This window comes from Phalacrocorax carbo, chromosome 13 (assembly GCF_963921805.1).
Source record: "Phalacrocorax carbo chromosome 13, bPhaCar2.1, whole genome shotgun sequence".
Classification (NCBI taxonomy): domain Eukaryota; kingdom Metazoa; phylum Chordata; class Aves; order Suliformes; family Phalacrocoracidae; genus Phalacrocorax; species Phalacrocorax carbo.
In genome coordinates this window covers 6,516,547-6,536,943 of record NC_087525.1, presented here as the reverse complement: position 1 = coordinate 6,536,943, position 20,397 = coordinate 6,516,547, and the positions used below count along the sequence as shown (strand labels likewise).

At 37.6% G+C, this 20,397-nt stretch overlaps 2 protein-coding genes across 7 annotated transcripts in view; one reads left to right on the top strand and one right to left on the bottom strand.

The window, feature by feature from the left end:
- The window catches only part of LRRTM3 (leucine rich repeat transmembrane neuronal 3), an 89,464-nt gene extending 74,102 nt beyond the window's left edge, over positions 1–15,362 (top strand). For both annotated transcript variants that reach the window (XM_064464732.1, XM_064464731.1), the window contains one exon: positions 13,540–15,362. In XM_064464732.1, coding sequence (XP_064320802.1) covers positions 13,540–13,749 — 210 coding nt within the window. In that variant the 3' untranslated portion in view covers positions 13,750–15,362. The remainder of the gene's footprint in view (positions 1–13,539) is intronic.
- CTNNA3 (catenin alpha 3) overlaps positions 1–20,397 on the bottom strand; it is a 556,373-nt gene that overhangs the window by 370,800 nt on the left and 165,176 nt on the right. The window contains exon 1 of one of the 5 annotated variants that reach the window (XM_064464730.1): positions 4,137–4,156. The exons of the other annotated variants lie outside the window; for them this stretch is intronic. The gene's annotated coding sequence lies outside the window, so the exon portion shown is untranslated. Of the gene's footprint in view, positions 1–4,136; positions 4,157–20,397 lie in introns of those variants that run through there. 5 annotated transcript variants of the gene reach the window in all.

Genomic DNA, 20,397 nt, shown 5'->3' with positions numbered 1-20,397 from the left:
CTCACAGTACAATGACTCCTACTCCCTAACTGTTGTTCTGTGGCTGTGTACACCCAAGCTAACCCCCCTCAGCCTGTCTGCCTCCACCCCCCATTCTGCAATGCCCTGGCATTGCCTGAGTTTCAGCACAACACCCACTGTAATGCAGAGCTGCAAATTACCACTGAGAGCACTAACTTGCCTCTAGCCAAGCCAGGAGTTCCCACCTCTTGCTTCTTCAGCAAAGCAAACTGTACTTCAGAGCAACAACAGGAACAAAAACTAGCTTTTATCAGCTTGGTGGGAAAAGGGAACAAGAGAGGAAAGATGGAAGAATATCTGGAATTCTGTGCAGCATGTACCAGGTTTTTCAATGAGAACCGATGCACTACACAATGCAAAATAGATTTTAAAAATAAAATACTTCCTACAATATATAAGCCATTTAAGCCTCAACAAATGATTGAATCCCAAGGGAATCTATGTCTTCCAACTAATTTAAAGACCTACATGCAAAACTCAGCACGTGGGGCACATTTGGATTTCAGTCAGGTAGTTCAAGGGACTTTGGAACCATAAAAAAAATCAGCAGATGGATTACAGCAGTCTCAGTATAGGTTTTCCATCTCTGACAGGTATGTCTGGATTAGTCACTGAAATAATATTACTCATACCATAAGCTGATGCAAGCTATGAATGTAAGTTACATTTTTAAATTTTATTTATTAATTTGTTTGAGAACACTGTGCAGAAGAGGACACCACTCCATGGAAACTGATTGTTTAAAGTGTAAAAAGAGGATTTTATATTGCAACACACTTGAGAATGACATAAAACCCACACGCTTAACATTATCATTCTTCCTAAGTAGTTTCCTACATCCAAAGAGACATTTTCATTATACGCCTTTTAAAGGAATCCACACATGCCATATATATCTAGGTATGCTTTGGCCAACCTCAAGTATTGATCAGCATTGCCTCACAAAATAACGCAGCAGTACAAACAGGTACAAGAGAAGGGTAAAGTGAGGTTGAGGAGGGGGTAGGTATTGGGGTTTGTCTAACCTTTCTTACACCTTCCTAAGGCTCCTGGGATTTGAGATTTCATTACACAGGAATATTCCTCATGTCATAACATGTCACTGACCATCGAATGCCTCAATATTACTGAAAGTCAGCTGAGAGCTGCAATAGCAATCATACTCATCAGAACAATCCAACAGTAGACATCCCACACCGGCTGAAGAACATCCTGGCCAGTACAAGCTAAGATAATGAAATTAAGCATGGCTGCATCTGCGTGAAGGGCTTTGCCAGCACACTTGTGTTGCTGAGACTGTGCGATGACTTTTCAGTTACAAAAACACTGTGGACAGGATTCTGTCAGCTATAGGTATGACCGCAAACCTCCTCTCCAGAAACGTTAGAAGAGCGTCAGGTTTCTGTTGTTGGTTTTTGTGGTTTCTAAATTCGTTTCTAAATTGGTACCCCAGTTTAAACTCAAGCTATCAGTAACATAGAATTCAAACTAAATACATCAAGTTTGTCTTCAACTCAGTTTTCTACATACAGAATTTTGAGAGAAAAATCAAACTAGCAAGTAAATAAGGCTTCCTCCTTGGTCTCAGAGATGGCACAAGTTCTTTTCCCTTCAGATTTAGAAATCTTTTGGCCCTGGCACCTGTTGGCCCATATAACTCCAATTTATACAAACGCTAGATTAACTACACAGATGTTTCATTAGCTCATTTTGGTACAGGAGTCACAACTGCATGCAACAGTCTGCAGGATCAGACTACAGACACTATGAAACCCACAATCACCATGCATTCAGCAGAGTAACTGTTTAAGTATCAAGGGCTAAAAGCTAATGCTCAAAATTTAAAACCACAGCAGGTGGTTTCACTGTGAGTTTGTCTCAGCACCACCAGGCTTTCCTGTCTACTTTCCGGGAGTCAAGAAAGCATATTTTGGGATATGACACTTAAGGAAAGAGAGCATTAGGGCACCTTAATGAAAAGTAGCCAGAGATACAGTAGAATAGAAAGAAAAGCAAAAGCGAATAGATTAATGACTAATGGCAGCCAACAACAATATAATTGGAAGATGGAGAGGTTACACAAATTATTACTATGGTTAATAATAAGGATGCTTCCTCTTAAAGACAGAAATAGAGGGAAAACAATACAACAAGAGAAGTAAGAATGAGCTTAACACTTGGGAGCTAACAGAGAGAAAGGGCAAAGTGGAAAAAGGAAGACATTTGTATTGTCAGTATTATCAAGTTTCCTGATATCTCCTAAAGCCCCTACTACTGCTTTAAGAACTCCAGCTTTCACTGAAGTTAGAACCTAGTCTTCATAGTTAGATACAAAAGCTATACAATATTCCCCAACTACTCACACACCAAAAAGTAAACAAGAAGCTAAGGATTATATCAACAAAAATAACTCCTTTTCTTAAGGTAGGCTCATGACTTCTTCGGAGTCTGACTCGTGGTTCTGAATACTCAGAGTAGGTAATACTTCAACTTCTGGTTTATTCAGCGTTATTTGTTTTGCTGCCATTTTATTTCTCTGTAAACAAGCCTGATGAAAAGTAATGAGATTGCCTGTTATAGCACTTAGGGGATATTAAAATTGCTTGTTACATTAAAATAATTAGAGAAGCATAAAGAAATAGGATCATATTAATCACACTCTGCACAAGCCTATCCAATATATGAGAATCTAACCTTTGAGGAACACAGTCCTCATAAAACCTACTTATAGCCCTACGACGGGCCAGAAAGTTCAACTATCAACCAACACAATCACATTTAAGGAAAATCTGTAAAAACAACCGAGTCTGTGCCATAACTGATAAGATACTGCATATACAGCCACTCTTCAGCATGTTTTGCTCATTAAGAATACCACCACAGAACATAATGCACAGACCTTACCCTCCACAGAGCTGTAGTAAAGAAAAAGCCTTCCCTTCAGGTTCTGCAAGACATCGTGCATGACCAGGCCCTAGGGCATTTAACTAAACAAGGCACTCTAATGTTTAGCTTGGACAACTTTTTCTTACATTCACTGCAACACATTGTGTCTTCAACTCTATGATGCAATAGTTTGGGGTTTGGGGTTTTTTTTGGTTGGTTTGTTTGTTTGGGGTTTTTTTATTTGCTTAAGGGAGCTAGACCTCCCCTAAATATGAAACAAATCTCTAATATAAATAAAACTCATCTCATTGGTTCCTTTCATTCATCTCCCTTTCCTTCTACGTATACCAATGAAGTCTAGTTTCCTTTTTAGTATTCTGAAACTTTCAGAGGAGAAGGGAAAGAGCTGCACTGACCTCTTTTAGGGCTTGTGCACAAGGCTTACAAGTGCATGCATACAACATATGCACATCTACCTACTTCTGTGTGGCTTACATTCTCTTTGAGGTGTCTCTACATTATTTACTTTTCAAAGATGTATTTTTTCATGTGCTTTTTATTCATGCAAATTCTTCATATTTTAAGATTATCTATTGATTGCTAAATAATGAATTATAACTAAGACACAACATGATAGTCAAGTTCTCCAAGCTGCAACGCACTTTAGTAAGACAAAAATAGCTAGCTTTTTCTATATGTAACAAACGCTTGCTAGCTAATACTTTGAATCCATCATTTATCCAATATCTAAAGTAAGCTTTATCTGTGTTGATCTCCTTTTAATCTCAAAGTTCAAAGCTGTATTTTTTAAATGATACTTCAGTAATTACACCTTCAGAGCCTATCAATAAACACCAAGTTTACTATACAAATGAAAAAAAAAAAGAGAAACCTAAAAAGGATAGTTCTCAAGAGATACGGATCTAATTGTAAAATCATTTTTAGAAATACATTAGGGCAATATACACTTCATTATTAAATATTATAAAGCACATTTCAAACAATGCATCAACTGAAAGGATAAATTTTTATTCATAATCAGTCTCATACCTACTTCCCCAATTCAATTTACTACATCAGAACTTGGAGTGTTACTTAAATAACACCACCACACCAAACCCCAAAAAAACCACAAACAACTCACAACTAACAAAAAATCCCCAAACCAAATGAAATTAACCCCCCACAAACAAATTAAGAAACCTCAAAAAGGCAGGGCAGATATTTACCTTTTCGGGCAGAACAGTATTTATAACTTGTTGATGTTTTAATATTAATAACTAACTTGAATGTCTAACTAAAATGAAATGAAATCCATACTCCTTTCAAAGACAAGCAAGCAATTAAAGCTAATCAAGTCACAAGTTGTTCTCATCCCACAAATGTCACATTCTTTGCAGGAAGAAAAGATGTTAAGCAAATGCCATCCTGTTCAAATTTTGAGAAAACAATCAACATGCAAGACAAAATGTCCAGCAACTAGGAAACCACAGCTTACTATTTCTTAATCTGAACCCCAATGAACTGTGTCAGAATGAAAAGCAAACCTTTTTAGTTCTGCTTCCTCCTCTTCTTTATCTTCTAATTAAAAAGAAAGGGGTGATACTCTGCAGCAGCTGTTAGCAGCTGTTCACTTTGGTATTTCAAAAACTGGTGAAGGCCATTGTCAAAACTGGTATATTCAACTTGCTGAAAAACTTTTGCCAATTCCCTCTACTTTAAAATTAAGATGCCTAATCTACACTGACACAAAAAAAAATTGCATGGTTTACTCATGGTACTCAACAGTGGTTGAACGCTCTCTGTACCCTCTCCCACCCCTCAGAAAAAATCAGCTTACTGTGTACATGTCTAACATTCAACACAAAGGTTCAAAAGTACCAGCCTTTGCTTTTGAAGGTGATTTTTACTTCTTAACACCACCCTCCTCTCCCAGGGAATATGCAGCAATATCACAAATTACTTAAAATTCATGTTAAACATCCAACAGATAAGAATACTATTACTGATGGACTCTAATTCTAACCATGCACTTACTAAAGCGTTTTCTTTTTTGGTATCAATAGAAACACAGGGCATTCAGCCACTAGAACAAGTAAAGTCTAAAAGCAGCTTTGAAATAACATGTTTCTTATATTGCCATGGAGACAACTGGCCTTCGCATTCAGTGTGACTGAACGGATGGTTTAAAAAGCTTAAAATACAGATATGATGCAGACCTCTCACCTGTCCTTTCCTTCCTCACTTGTTGCTTTTCTCTGGTAAGAAGGTACAGTTACGGCACATGTTTAGTCTAACACGCAAGTGAAGATTGGGCACAAAACACATGCATAGTAATACATGCTTGCTTTCAGTTGCATTTATCTCTCACAATGCGGGACCCCAATTTAGGTAACCAGAGATGAACACACTGGAATACAAAAATTACCAAATCCAATCAGAGCACATGAAACATATCACTACTGTAATTACTGCCCAGATTTACTGAAGAGAAGGAAAATCATAGCAGAACAAAGTGTTCTTGAGCAACAGAAATTTTCAAGTTGAAATAATGTGCAACATCTGCACAGATGTGCTCTTTGAATAGAAAACAAGATTATCCCTCACCAAAAGTGCATTAACTTAACATTTGTGTGAAGAAAAATTTTGCAATTTGATGAAAGCTATTGTCACTGCTTACAATTATGGTAGGTTTTAATTACAGCCTGAACTGAGCAGAAATGAATTTTGCGAGAAGCAGAAAAAGACTGAAAACATTCCTTCACTTGCACAACTCCTCCCTGCCATTCGCAAGTAAGGCTGGGTGAGTTAATACCAACACCTTGTGACATTTCATCCTGAAGTTCTCTCCAGCTGATCTAACAGCATAGTGCCCTTTCCCAGGCCTTTAGAATTTGGACTTTGAAAGGTTGAAAATATGCAGGCACAGGTTTTGAAGAACAATCACCTAATAATTTAGGAGTTTAAAGGAAGACTAAGATCTTTAAAAATCTCTAAAAAGCAATTTTTGCAGCCATGTATTTTCAGCACTTTAAAGGGACTGCAGTTTAATCCAAGGTACTCATTGCCTCACACTAAGGCTTCCTCACAGTGTATGCAAATACCAGCAACAACAAAAGTAACTTCTGGTACCTTACCACCACAGCTGAGTTACATTTTGGTAGAGATGCTAGGAGGATCTGAACTGTAAATCCATGACTGTCACAAACTGTAAGAGCTTTACCTATCCCTTTAACAAAAACTTGACTTTAATTTTCCTTGTTTCAGGGCACATCACCTTTAAGTAAATACTTGCTTGAAGAAGCTCACAATGAAAGAAATGGGATGAGACCACAATTAGATAGGTACTTTCTTCTAACTGTACCTATCAGACAGGTCTAGGGCTTTCACAGAAAGCATTGGACATGCTACTTAAGAGAGAAAATAAGGGACTTGTTACATGCAAAACCTGCCTAAATCACAGAGGGGATTTAAATGTGGGGGTGCAGGGGCAGGAGACACAGGTGAAAGTACAGGACAATCTTGCTACAGTCCTGTCCTAAGACTCCATAAGGAACAGGGACTCAGCTTCAAGGAGAAGCCAGTTAAGAAGCTTGAATCAGTGTTCAGGTAATTCTTGTGCAACTTTATCCACAAAACAGAACCCTGCAAATATTCCAAAACCTACCTAGGTTATTGGAAAAAACAACAGGAATCACTAAGGAGCAGGGTATCTGCAAGGCTACTACACTGCAACTGGGGTGTATATTCTACTAGTTTTCTCCATTCAGAACAAGAAGTAGTCACTAACACGAGTCCAAAAATTCACAGAACTGCTATAATCCAGCAGCAGTGGAACATGACTTTTTGGGTTACACTCTCACATAGCATTTTCTCTGCACCTTATAGCAAGAGAAGAGAAAGAAACAATCAAGGTAATATAGCCCTTTTAGGGGAAAAACAGTGTTAGAGCACAAAACAAAAGGATTTGGGGAAACTCAGTTCCTCCTGAGAGAAAACCAGGACATAGAAAACAGGGTAGAAGGTTCTGAAAAGATTGTGGTGAAACCTGGGATAGGCATTACAATGCCCAGCGACATTGCATACAAGAACAAAAGGGGACCTATGGAGGACTGTATGGAAAAGAGGCAGATGGGAAGAACTGAGAAAGTGTGCCTAAAGCCCCCATTATGCAAGGTAGTTCTGGCTACAAGAGACAGCTCTCAGAGAGAGCAGGATAAGATGCATTTCAGTGGAATGAGCTTGGGATAGGCAGAACCAGTGGGTTGGCAGAGGGATGGAGCCACTGGAGAGCGAAAGGCAGATACAGAAGTCACCAGGCATTGTGTGAGGCGAAGACTTAGAGAAACATTAGGGAAAAGCAGGGGACAAGATGGGAAACATGCAGATGAGAAGTATAGGAAAATAGAGGGTCACAGAGGAAAACAGGTAAATGTCTGACCATGCTAAGGAGAACAGCACAACGAAGTTTGAAGTAGGCAAGTTGGGAGGTTGAGATGGGGTTGAGACAACAGAGGTAGCAAAACCAAAGCATATTTGACAAATGATTTGCAAATAAGAAAGCTGGTGCGAAACAGGTATTCAGAGAAGCATCAAAGATATCCGGGAAATGTTGGCTAGTAAATATTAATAAAATGGGTTCAGTGACGCTTTGCTGAGAACAACATTCAATAGGGAGGTTCACAGGTATAGGATACAGGAGAGAAACCAGGAATTCAGGGGGTTCCCAAATGAAGACAGAAACTGCCTTCACTCGTAATTCAAAGTCTGAAATCAGATTGTTAAGATTCATGAAAGAGCCTATTTAGATAAGCTTTCTAAAATATATTAATTATAATTTATTCTAATATATTCTTTATCTAATAAACCCAAGGTATTTTATTCCTTCCAAGCCTGTTTCTGGTTTACATGCATAAGGATTCCAAAATAGCACTAATCAAAATTTAACCTCCAATAAATTTAAATAATATGGCAAATAATCATAAAGACAAACTAATGGATGTTAAAGTATCAGGTTTGTTTTGAGGTTTTTTGAAATAACAGTATTCTTCACAGTGGTCATGTGGAACTCCTCGAGTAAGTCCAGCAGAGAGCTACCAAGATGATCAGGGCACTGGAGCACCTCCCTTATGAGGAAAGGCTGAGAGACCTGGGTTTCTTCAGCCTGGAGAAGAGAAGACTGAGGGGGGATCTCATCAATGCCTATAATTATCTAAAGGGTGGGTGTCAGGACAGTGGGACTAGGCTCTTTTCAATAGTGCCCAATGACAGGACAAGGGGTGATGGGCACAAGTTGGAACACAGGAAGTTCCACCTCAACATGAGGACAAACCCCTTCCCTGTGCGGGTGCCAGAGCAGGGGCACAGGCTGCCCAGGGAGGCTGTGGGGTCCCTTCCCTGGAGACATTCACACCCCGCCTGGACGTGGCCCTGTGCCCCTGCTCTGGGTGTGCCTGCTCAAGCAGGGGGTGGGACGGGGTGAGCTCCAGAGGTCCCTTCCAACCCCTGCCGCTCTGTAATTCTGTGAATAAAGCATTTAATTTCGATTCACGTCAATAAAACCTTTATGGTTCCCTGGTATATATTAAAAGGGCTTGTTTCTTTTTATTTTAATGAAGCCAGCAGTGAAATTCCCCTGACTTCTATATGAAATAGATTTCATTCTCATATGTTGACCATATGATGACATATTATATTCCCATGACTATGTTGTAATGACATTCCTATATTCTGTACATTTTCGGAATGATATATCACAACTGCATCACTTCTATTGCTTCCATCCTTCAGCTCATTTCATTCTCTTATTTCAGTGTACAACCTGGTTTACTTACTTTCATCCCTCCTGTTCATGATCTTCTGTTTTTCGGCTCCTTATCTCTGCCATCTCCATGGATAATATTCCTTTGCCCTACTGTATTTTAACATGCCTACGTGCTTAAGCCAGTCCAGATCTGTGGCTCTGCCCTTATGCCTTTAGTTTCCAAGCTTTCATTTCCAGGATTCTGTGGCCAAGTCTTGAAATCCCCCAGGAGGTCTGAACACCCCACGTCCATTAAATTTAACAGAATACCAAAATCCTTAGGCTGAAAATATTGCCTCTAATTCTAAATACAGTAAATTTGGGAGGGGAAAAAAAGCAATTCTGTTTCTTATGAAAGCCAAGCCAAGCCAAGGTCAAGCAATCAGATAAGAACACAGCCACAACACCAGAAGCTTAATCAATGCTGTACACCTTTGCTAAAACCTTTCTTGTCTTTGCTGACTGCCAAGATATTCATCTGTAGCTAGAAGCATTCCCCTCCTAACCAGTTCTCATCTGTTTAGTTGTGGATATACTTCTGCAGTCTGGATAAAAGAACCTATTTCCTGCAGATCTCCAGAACTGCTAGAGAGAAGCCAGAACCAAATTCTCAGTCTCATTTTAAAACAAACAAAACTTTCTTTTTCATCTGTGGTAACTTTTCAATTGCCAGTGAGGATGAAAACAGAACTGCAAGGACATCAACATCCCAAGCACTGGATTAAATTCTTGTCAGGATTGAGCAGAATTTTTGTTTTTTAATTCTGTTTTGCTATACAGTTTTGTAAATGCAATCTTTTAGCTACGTTTTCTATGTAAAACAAGGCTGGAGTTTTAGACCTCCTTACTGAAAAGATATAGGGTTGCTGGAGCTTTCACACACACACACTATATATAGAAATTAATACTATGCAATGAAATTTGGCTTGCAGGACAGATGTTTCCTTGAATAGTAATTGCACTTTAAAGGCTTCTGAATTGTAAATCTGAGATAAGCCGAGGCTTTTTCGATGCTCACCTGAACCTGAACTCCAAACAATATGACGTTCACACATCACTAGTAATTAAACAATGCAGGGTTTTTTACGCCAGAATTGCTCTCAAAGAGATGAGAGCTATCATTACAAATGCTGTGCTAATACTTATTTGAATTTTTAAAAAAGTTCAAAGAACAGTAGGTTTATAGAGATAGAACTTTTACTGAGACCACTATCAGAAGGCAAGCAGGAAGGAAAAATGCAAAGCAGGAAATAACAAACAGCGATGTTCCCTGTCTAATTACCATGCCATGAGGTTGGTGTCTCTGATCCAGGACTATAACCCGAGAAGCCCAAAGTGATCCAGCACACCTTGACAGCAATAAACCAGCAGTTAGTAGCAGCTTCACCTGACGGTTGCAAATGAGCTGCGGTATGAACCAGAGTGACCAAGAAGTCTCCTTCCCCAAATACTTAAAACTAAAAAGAAATATGGCAGGTGGTCAGATCCCGACAATTTTAGGAAACTGAAACAGAAGGGGACATACTTAAGGAGGGGGAAAAAAGATGCAACAAGAGAAAAGGAGTAGGTCAGAAGAAACCATCTGGGAGATTTTATAACAGGTCTGTCTGAATATCACTAAGTTTCTAAAAGGTGCAGATTTTGCATTCTACAGGAATGACCTGGTTACATGAGAACCAGTGCAGATTCTTCTGAAGAGTGCCGTCGTTCCTGGTTCATATTTGCCCAGAATAAGGTAGAATTGCCAACACAATTTCATACATCACTTCAGAAAACAGCAGTGGAGAACCACACAAGCTAATCTTTTTCAGAATGGAAATTTTACCAGACTAAGGAAAATGACATTAATCCAAAAGTTGTTATGTACCTCTAATCTCAGCTAGGCCTCAGATCTCCTACGTGGTATACCTCTCAGGCCCGTATGTGTGTGCATGAAAGAATGCACGTATGCAATTGTCTACATTGCATGGCAACTGCACATATAGTTTGCATAGCCCACCTTACACTGCTGACCAGCTTCCTTTACAGTTGCTGTACTGCAAGGCCATCATGTCAGCATCAGAAAGTAGAACAAGCCCATAACCATAATCAGCTTGTATCTGACTACAGGTCTGAAGCAGTTAAAGTGCTCCTTTCCTCCTTTCTGTTCTGACAAACAGAATATGATCAAGTATCAGCATTTTAGACACATTACATGAAAAATACATGAAAGAAGGCTACTGAGAATATGACCAGTTATTAAGATAACACACACACACTTTTTCTAGTGCAACATAGATATAACAAACCTTTCTCAAAAGTGTACGCAAGCCTCAGGTCTTAATCTGAACACGCAAAGAGAGATTTTACTTTTTATGAAGCATGTCAACCCATATCTTCATTTTCAAAGATGTGGCACTAAGTATCTCTTCATTGACTATTCCAACCAAAATGTGGGCAACAGCATATTTGAAGCCAGATTGTACAACATTTTGTGTGTTTGGTTTCCACGGACGTGTGGATAGGCATTCGTGATTCAAGGCCATACACCACCTTTTGCTCCTGCAAAAAGAGGGCAATGCAAACATGATTAAGTGAGCTGCGAGGGCAGAGAAAAGTAAGTGCCAGCACACCTACATGACTCCCTGTACAGCGAGAGTCTTTAGGCCACGCTTCCTTTACATACACGGTTTGGGCCATCTCATGCCTCCTAGCCTCACTTTTCACTAAGGTGGTTCATTCAGCAGGAAATTCTGTATATCCCTCAGGCACAGATGTCTGGCCAACAGAACATGAATGGAGATGGAAGTGGCTTTGTTTACACCCCATCTCCAGAATTTATGGCAGTCTCTAGGTGAGGCACAAAGAGGACTAGAGATGTTTTAACCCTACAGTACAATGGGAACTGAAGGTACAATCAAGTGGGAGGGAGGGGATCAGTCCTATTTACAGTAGGGCTTAAGAACTGTGTCAGTTGTATTGAAATTGCTACTTGAGGAGCTCACTTAGGGACCAGGAGTATGGCTGTGATCACTGCAATGATGATACATAGTGTAGCACCGTAGCTTTTTTTGTATCATGAGAGCAAAGCAGCAGGAGACAGTAAATGTTCATTGCATTGCAGCCTCCAAAAGTAATCCATGCCCACGGTGACACCATCCAATATTGTGCTACATTCATGAAATTAGGTTAGGAAATACATTTGAGCTGTTAGCATTTCTGAAGGGGGAAAAATGTGGAGCATTTCTTCTTATTGCATGTATATAAAAGCCAGAGTTCTTCCTCAGGTAAAGGCTTTTCATTATTTTAAGAAAGCCTGAGGTGTTTATCCACTGTTTCATCATGAGGAAAAAAAAAACAAACCCCAAACAAAAACCACCCACCACAAACCACAACCCAAAGCATCTACATGAAACGCAAAGAGAGCTCATGAATTTTTGTGAGTGAAGAGATATAGATCACCGGGCACCCATGACACAGTTTGGTGTCTTTAACCTTAATTCTTTCAAACACAAGAGACAGGATGGAAATAGATATATTCCGCTTGTTACCTATGAAGATACAATTTTGTCACAGGTTTAACTGATATTCTTTTGATTCACACTGTGTGATTACATATAACACACATGTCCATCTTCTAGGCTGAACGTTATTTAGCTTTTCAGGAGCTATCTCTCATATGTAGGTAGAATAGTCATCCATTTCCTTATATTTTTCAGTCTACCTCCATGTTTTGCATAACATATGAGCAGTGATTGTAATGGGACTTCCAATATGATGCCATGAGTATGTAGAGGTACAGGTGGGACACCCAAATGCATTAACCAGTGGTGCTAATGAGAAAGAGTTTTCATTATATTATTTCATATTTCAAATTAAAATGCTTTTAAATATTACCTGTCTTCATAGTTAGTTTTATTATGTATCGTTCAGTCTTCAAAATAACAGCAAGAGAACTATAAATCACAAATAAAAGTTTTTTAGTTTTACAATGGACTGGAAATCTGATTTTTAAATAATGCATGATGCACACAGCCATTACCATATAGTCACCTTTTTCATCCTTCGATTCTCTTAATATAAAAACAAATCTAATAGTACAAATACATACAATTCAAAATCTGTATTAATTTCACCTCTGATTCTACCATGTACTGTAAATAGTTCTATGCTGAAGTGTGTTCAAAATGCCCAATAGTAAAAAAGTTCTAACAACTTTTCAGTCTGAAGCATTTGAATTAAACCTGCAGTTGTGAAGTTTCCAGAGCTACCACAGCATAACAGCAGATGAAGCTATCGTCTACCACAGCCCAATATTTACTGAAACCTGCTAGATTCAAATTTATGCTTATGCTATAAATAATAGGAAACGTGTCATCTGTATTTCCCAGCAGACCAAAGGTATCAGCCCCACTGACATATTCATGCAAGATCCACTAACCACTCAGACTTGAAAAACCATTTAAATTTCATTTCAAGTATTACTTATACCCCCAGTTGAGTCACTCCTCCCTCCTCCCTGATAGATTGATTTAGCAGAGGCTAATTACATTCTAAAGATAATTTGAGTTCAATCACATCTTAATCCTCACAAGCACATTCAAGCACACACCTAGCCCTGGGCCACAAGACCAAAAGTGGTAGTGGTCAGGCTTAAAACACCCTATTAAAGACCAGGGTTTGGGTGGAGCGGAGGGGGTAGAGGAACAGGTTTTTTTTACATGCAGCACTGTATTTGCCATTAGCCAATGTTTTTAGACAGTCCATTTCTTCAACACCAAATTCAGACAAGTACAATTTCGTTATGTCTTTTGGTAACTGCCTGTTTTTCACATTTGTTTTTCCCCTAGATACCACTGTCTATGAATGTGTCAACATTTCTCGCCTATGATCAGCCCACGATAAGTTACTGTGGAGTACATCATGAACTGCTTGCTCACAAGCCCTATGACTCAAATAACCAGGAAGAAACAGTGGAAACACACCTAGAAACTGATCTGGATCTGAGCACAATAACAACAGCAGCACGAATCAAGGAACACAGTCAGCAGCTGGCTTAACTGTTTGGGTTTTTTGTGTTTTGTTTTTTTTTTTTCCCTGTAGCAGAGGCTGCAACCAAATTCTATGTAACATTATGGACAGAAGTCAGAAGACATAATGCTATGGATTCTAGGATCCATGTTCAAATTAAAAATGAATCAAAGATTAATTGTTTCAAGTCTACAATTTGTAATTAGTTAAGTTGTGCAGTATTTTTTTGACTTCAGAGTATGACCCTTAAAGTGAATCTTTTTCAAAACTCATCCTACCTACCTGTATAAACTGTACAGATGTAATGTATTTTTCATATTGTAAAGTTTCAATTACCAAGAACAGCTGGTATGTACAGTACCATGAATTAATTACATCTTACAAGTTTCAGTTTCTAAAGTTTCAAATTAACAAAAGTTATTTCTTGTGTTATTAAGTTACTCTGTTTTGTAGGGATCGTTTTGTTACTGCTTTTGTGCCCAGAAACCTTTAATCTAAAATTCTGTCCTTTGCAGAATATGCACCGTTTTTATCATGTTTAATGTGTAGAATTTTATCTACTTGTTCCAGAAGTAATACATTAACCAAAAGGTGGGTTTAACTATTCAGACTTCTAAGAAACTCTTGAAGTACATAGCCAAGTTTTCTTATAAATGAAAATAAAAAAAATTAACAATTGTCCTCAAAATTATCTGTTGCCTTGAAATACAACCTGATTTCTAAATCAAAAATGTAATGATAAACATATATTTTAGCAACAGAAGTTTATGTATGCAACTGTTAGCTGACACTGATGAAGAAATGTGAAGTCTCACTGTTGTGCAAGACAACATGGACAGGAGACTTCAGCGGGCAACTGTCTCTACTAAATCTGCTGTGAAAGTATATCCCACCAAATCAGGCATTTGTATTTGTACTTAAAGACAAATGGGCCCAAAACCTACTTCTGTCAAAGATTGCTGCTGACAGAAGCGGCCACAGAAATAAGCCCTTAGAGTTACACTACTCCTAGCATGTAAAATGTTACTTAAAAGTAAGAAACCTCCACTTCGCTGAAAAATATAGTAATTTGGACCAAACAATAAAGGTTAATAATCCTTTAACATTATGATACATCAAGTTAAGGAAACAACACCAAAACCTTTAAATAAAAAAAATAATGTAATATTAAGTCTTTAACAATTACTACATTGCTTATTTGTTTACCATTTAAAATCTGGATTGAAGCATTCCTATATCCCATTCTTTGGTTTTAAATCTTCAAGACTTCTCAACACTGTGTAAGAATAACTTTTATAATAATACCCTCATGTTGTAATCACAAAAGATTACAAAATTAGAAACACATTATATCATGCCAACTCGGTGAAATATAAAAGGGAACATGAGCCTCCCAACATACAGGAGAAAAAAATTTCATATGGTGAAGCAACTTTTTTATAATAAAGAGAATTATATAACCACAAATCTATTTTTCAAATGTTTATCCCACCATATTTTCATGTGGCTTCAAAGCAGAAGACTGAAATTTAAAATTACAGTTCAACTGTTTGTACAAATTATAAAGCAAATATAATGAGTAATTGCTTCAAAATGTTAACAAATGAATCTGCATTCACTACCTTTTAAGTGGAAAAAAGTGTCAAAACAGAATACATTGTATTGGTTATTTATTTAGCATCTTAGATTTTGTAACATATTTTGCATAAATTATTTGCTATTCAAAACATTACTTGTCTCATCTTAAACCTCCACACTTCACTTTATTTACTACAATGGTTTTTGAATTTCTGGCCATCTTCTACAGTGCTGGAATTTTACTATGCACAGTTTGAAAATACATTTTGCTAATTATAAAAAGAAACAAAAAATGCAGGTGTCATTCTGGAGTTGAATGACTTTTGTACTGCATGAAGAAGTTAGCTGCTTCATTTCAAAGTTGTTTTTAAGGTTTAATGTTTAGGCATTTGGTCATAATAGAAGGCCCGAGCTGTTAGGATCAAATACCATGCTCCCAAAAGATTATTTCAGTTATTCTGTCCTTCCTATTCTTTACCTTGATCCACTGCCCTCAAATATTTATGCTGTGTGAACATGGTCCTGGCACTGATGCAGTTATTCAAAATGCACAAATGTTCAAAGGCTCTGTGTACTTCTGATTCATGGAGAACTGTACGCCATGAATATTTTTGATGTTACACACTGATGAACTTAGGCTAAGAAACAGTGAAATATTTTCTTATGCCAAGAGACACAAAATACTGTTGATGTACCTGGTTAAACAAGCACAACCAGGTGTATCTCCATGTACACACAAACATTTCTCCTTTTGTTTCTTTTCCTCAATAATGAAGCGCACATTAATGAATCTAGTTTGTCTTGGACCTCTCCTGAAAGACTTGTTATTTCAGACCAATGTATCAATAGACAAGGGGTAGAATAGCAAGGTCACAGAAGTAGCAGTGATTCTTCACCTCACAGATCTGCTACACTATCACGATCAACTTCCTGGGCACTTGGAGCACCAGGCTCTCTGTAACCCCAACGGGCCATTCCAGTGCTCTGAAAAACAGATACAACATCCCAGGGCCCAGAGCAGCAATGGAATACATGCCCACCCCAAATCTAGAGTGTTGAATCACATTTCCATACATATAACTGGATACCATTTTTTTTAATGGACTACATCAACTGGAAATCTATTCTCAACAGGATGGATGTCTTCAAGAAAACTGGATGGCAGGTAGGTACCTTCCCTAAAAAAATCCATATAATGAAAAAAATCTAGGTTAAGCTAACCCAAACAAGGGACTCCAAAGGCCTACATTAGTGAGCATGCCTGCTTTTAACAGATTATTGCCAGCTATATACTGACTCAAAGGGCACAGAAATCGTAAATGCTTTGGTTATGTGGACAAAACAAAACAAAAAATCACCTAATAAAGCCTCAGTCATATAAACTACAAGTTAGCAAGAAGAAAATAGGCTGAGCCTATGAGTTCAAATATTTATTTACAGAGGCTCACATTCATATATCATTTCCCTTCGCAATAAGATCCATAAACCAGAAATAGAGGTAATCAACAGCATCAATCTCAGTCTTACAGTTAAGCGACACCACCATACCCTGGTAGATCATTTTGTCAAGAAAAAGCTGGGCAAATTCATTATGCTTGCAAAATACAAACTGATAGAGAGTATAACCTCTATCAATAAAAATACCCAGACAATTTTAAAAATAAATCTAGCTACAAGCAACAGTTCACACCATCCATCAGTGGATCATGCTTGTACAGCAATTTACAGGTTGAAATACCCATTAGGAAATGGAGCACAAGTGTCTGACTGCAGGTCCTATCTAAAGAAGGTAATCGTTAACGATTAATCTGACAAATTACTACATATGTCTCAAGACAACATATAAAAAAACACCAAAATAAGACCTATACAAGAAATCAAATGACTGTTTCAATTTAAAAGTTATCAAAATTAGGGGTTAATGATCAAAATATAGGGTGTTGTACAAACTCTCTGCAAGGGATCTGAGAGCTACCACTAAAAAAAGGCATACACAGTTTTCAGAGATACATTGCAAGTATCAGACTTCTTTTCGCAACATACAACAAACAGAAAATGTACCAGCCTCAGAAGTTGTGTACTAGCTTGCTTTACTGACAGCCACTCAATTTCTCCTCTCTCAAGGCATTTTTTTATCTCTTACTGATTTCCAGTCCTCAGATTGGACAAGACGACAGCAACTGTGCAAGAACCATAACACAAATGGTAAAAAAAAAACTAAAACAAAACTGGAAGGACAACACCACTGACTACAAAAATGAAGACAGGATTCCAGTATCAATGGAACTGCAATAAATTCTGGAAATTGCTTTTATTAGCAATGTATGGACTCAAAGATGGTTAATATCAATAAATGACATGATCATTATAGTTTCAAATTCAAGCACCTGTATTTAGTTCCAAACTGGTCTAGCTGAAATAGCCCATTGAGCAGGTGAGAAACAACAGTTCAACTCAAGTTCCCTACACTGATCCTTCTCTCTTGAGGGAAAGAGAAAGATCTTTTTGCTCCAGACTTCTGCATGGGTCTCAGGGGCCCAGGCTTCCTGAAGGCAAATCTTACCAGGAAAGGCATAAATAGCTGTAAATGAATACAATAATGGTTTTACTTGGTCAGATCAAAGGTACATCTAAGCTTGATAACCCATCTGAAGCCGCAGCTGAAAGATAAAACCCAAAGAACTGAAGAACGGGGCAAGCACACAGCAGTATTTCCCCAGAATGCCCCTACAGTCCCCAACAATTTGTGGGTCAGGGACTTATTGAGCCAAATGTGTCTTAATAGTCCCTCTCTGAATGCATACACTGCTTCTTTGAAGCCATGTAACTATGTAACATTCGCAAGTCCTTCAGAAAGTAAATTCCACAAGAAAATCTGCCTCTTTTGTTCTAGTAGAAATAAATGATAGACTAGTGGAACAATAACAATTTTCACTTCCAGTTTAGACACAGAAATATGTTTATCACGTAATTAATAATGACAGACTGACAATTTGCAGATAGTTTGAATAACAACTATCCAGTCATCTAAAGTGCAGACTTCATTATCTGAAAACCTATAGGTTTCATTATCAGATTTCCCTCTTAGGGGTTCTTAAACTGAAGATTCAGCTCACCAGAAAGAATATTTTTCAGCTTTCTCAATGGTAAATTAAAATTATGCCTGTTTCTCACAAAGTACTGCAAAACACTTCAACATAGAAAGACCACATGAACCTTTTATTACATACAAATTTGACTGTATATTTAAAAGCAGGTGTTTGTTAAATTAAAAAAAAAATCTAACATAAGTAATTAATAGTTCTATAAAGTAACAAGGCCAAATTCCATTTTCCTGCTCTGCCTAATTATAGAATCTGATTAATTTTAATTATGAAGTTTCAGAATAAATCAACATGAACATCAGAGTTCATAATTAATGTTATTTTAATGAACACCTAAGGAATTAACATTTTGGCACTAGAACCTTGCCAAGAATTTTTATGTAAGCTGAAGTGCAGCGCGTACAACTGTGAAAATCCCACGTGGCATGGAGCTTATACTCTACTCTATCAACATCAATTTTGCATGTAAATAACCCATTCTTAAAACTGTCTCTTTAGATGGTTAACTACAAAGCAGCACCTGCTGTATAATAGCAAATGAGCCTGCAACGTGGCATTCATTATACCCAGTCCTGTTACATTAAAGCTCTAATACATTCATAATAGCGGACACTTCAGAGTGCCACCACCATAGACATGACACATAGAAGGATAATAAAATAAAAGTGAGCATTAATTAATGTTGCATTAGTATGGAATTTCTGTGGATTAACATTAATGTTTGACGATTGCCTTATTGATTTCCTCAGGTCAACTGACGTAAACAGGATGGATGTTTATTGTAATAAACACTAGAAGAATTTAAAATGTTCAGTTATATAAGAATATGGCTCTTCCAGCTTTCACAGAGAGTACCTTCCACTTTGTAATCCCTAAGAAACAGACCTTTAAGGTGGATGCAATTCAGCAATAGTTCTATCTATAATCTAATCATAAAGTGATTGCACCAATGAAACATATTTCAAAGTCAAATAATTTAAACATTGTATATACTAATTCTGTGCTTCTTAGAGAACAAACCCTCATCAACTAGGGATGAGAACACTCATTAAAAGAAAACGATGTAGCCCTCCAGGATTGCGCACTTCAATAATTTCAGTAGTTTTATAGAACAGTGTGTCATAATGGCTTTCCATGCCTCGTTTAACTGAACCACTCATATTGAATACATTTTGTTATCTTTTATTCTTTCAAAAGAAATAATGAAAATTATTTATTTTTCTAGTAATGATGATGCAACTCCTTTTATGTCTTGCTGTTGGTAACTATTTTTAAAGAACCTGTAAACTCACACAATTGGTCGTCACAATGTAAAAGCCTTGCTCTCATTTTCAGGAAAGGAAAAAAACACGCTATCAGTGGTATATCTGAATATGCAAATAAGATGCACAAAGATGATTCTTTTTTTCTTGTCTTCTAGAATCATCTAGACAGTTCACATTCCTTGTCCTTACACTTCTGCAACTTGCCTCTTTTCTCCAAGCTTTAACGGCCACAACTGAGAATGCCAGAAATAAAAACCCAACCTGTTCCAGCTGAGTTACTGGAAGCAAAAACAACAGTGTTAAAAGCCTTTCAGGTAACCACCTCCAGAGCTGAACAGGTTTGCTCCCTACCAAGCCCGCGCTAAAGCTTGTCTGACTCAAGTGCCTTTTATTTCACCACTAGATCTTGCAAATATAAACTCATAAATATGCTAATGCTATAACATGCTAATAGAAAAAAACAACCTTTTTTTTTTTTCCAGTCTACCACTACATAAGGTGGTGTTGGTTTTTGGTTTTGGAGTTTTTTGTCTTTGCACCCTAAGCCGTTGAATACATATAATTAATAGTTATTATTATAAACTGTCCTAATTCCACCTTTATCAAGTGATGACAACACAAACTTGAGAGGTGGAGCTGGAAGGGGTGAACATGATGTCCTCCCCATCTCAAAGCAAAATCAACTTCACTATGGTAGATGCTTCTCTTAAATTCTTCAAAAACCTTTAGT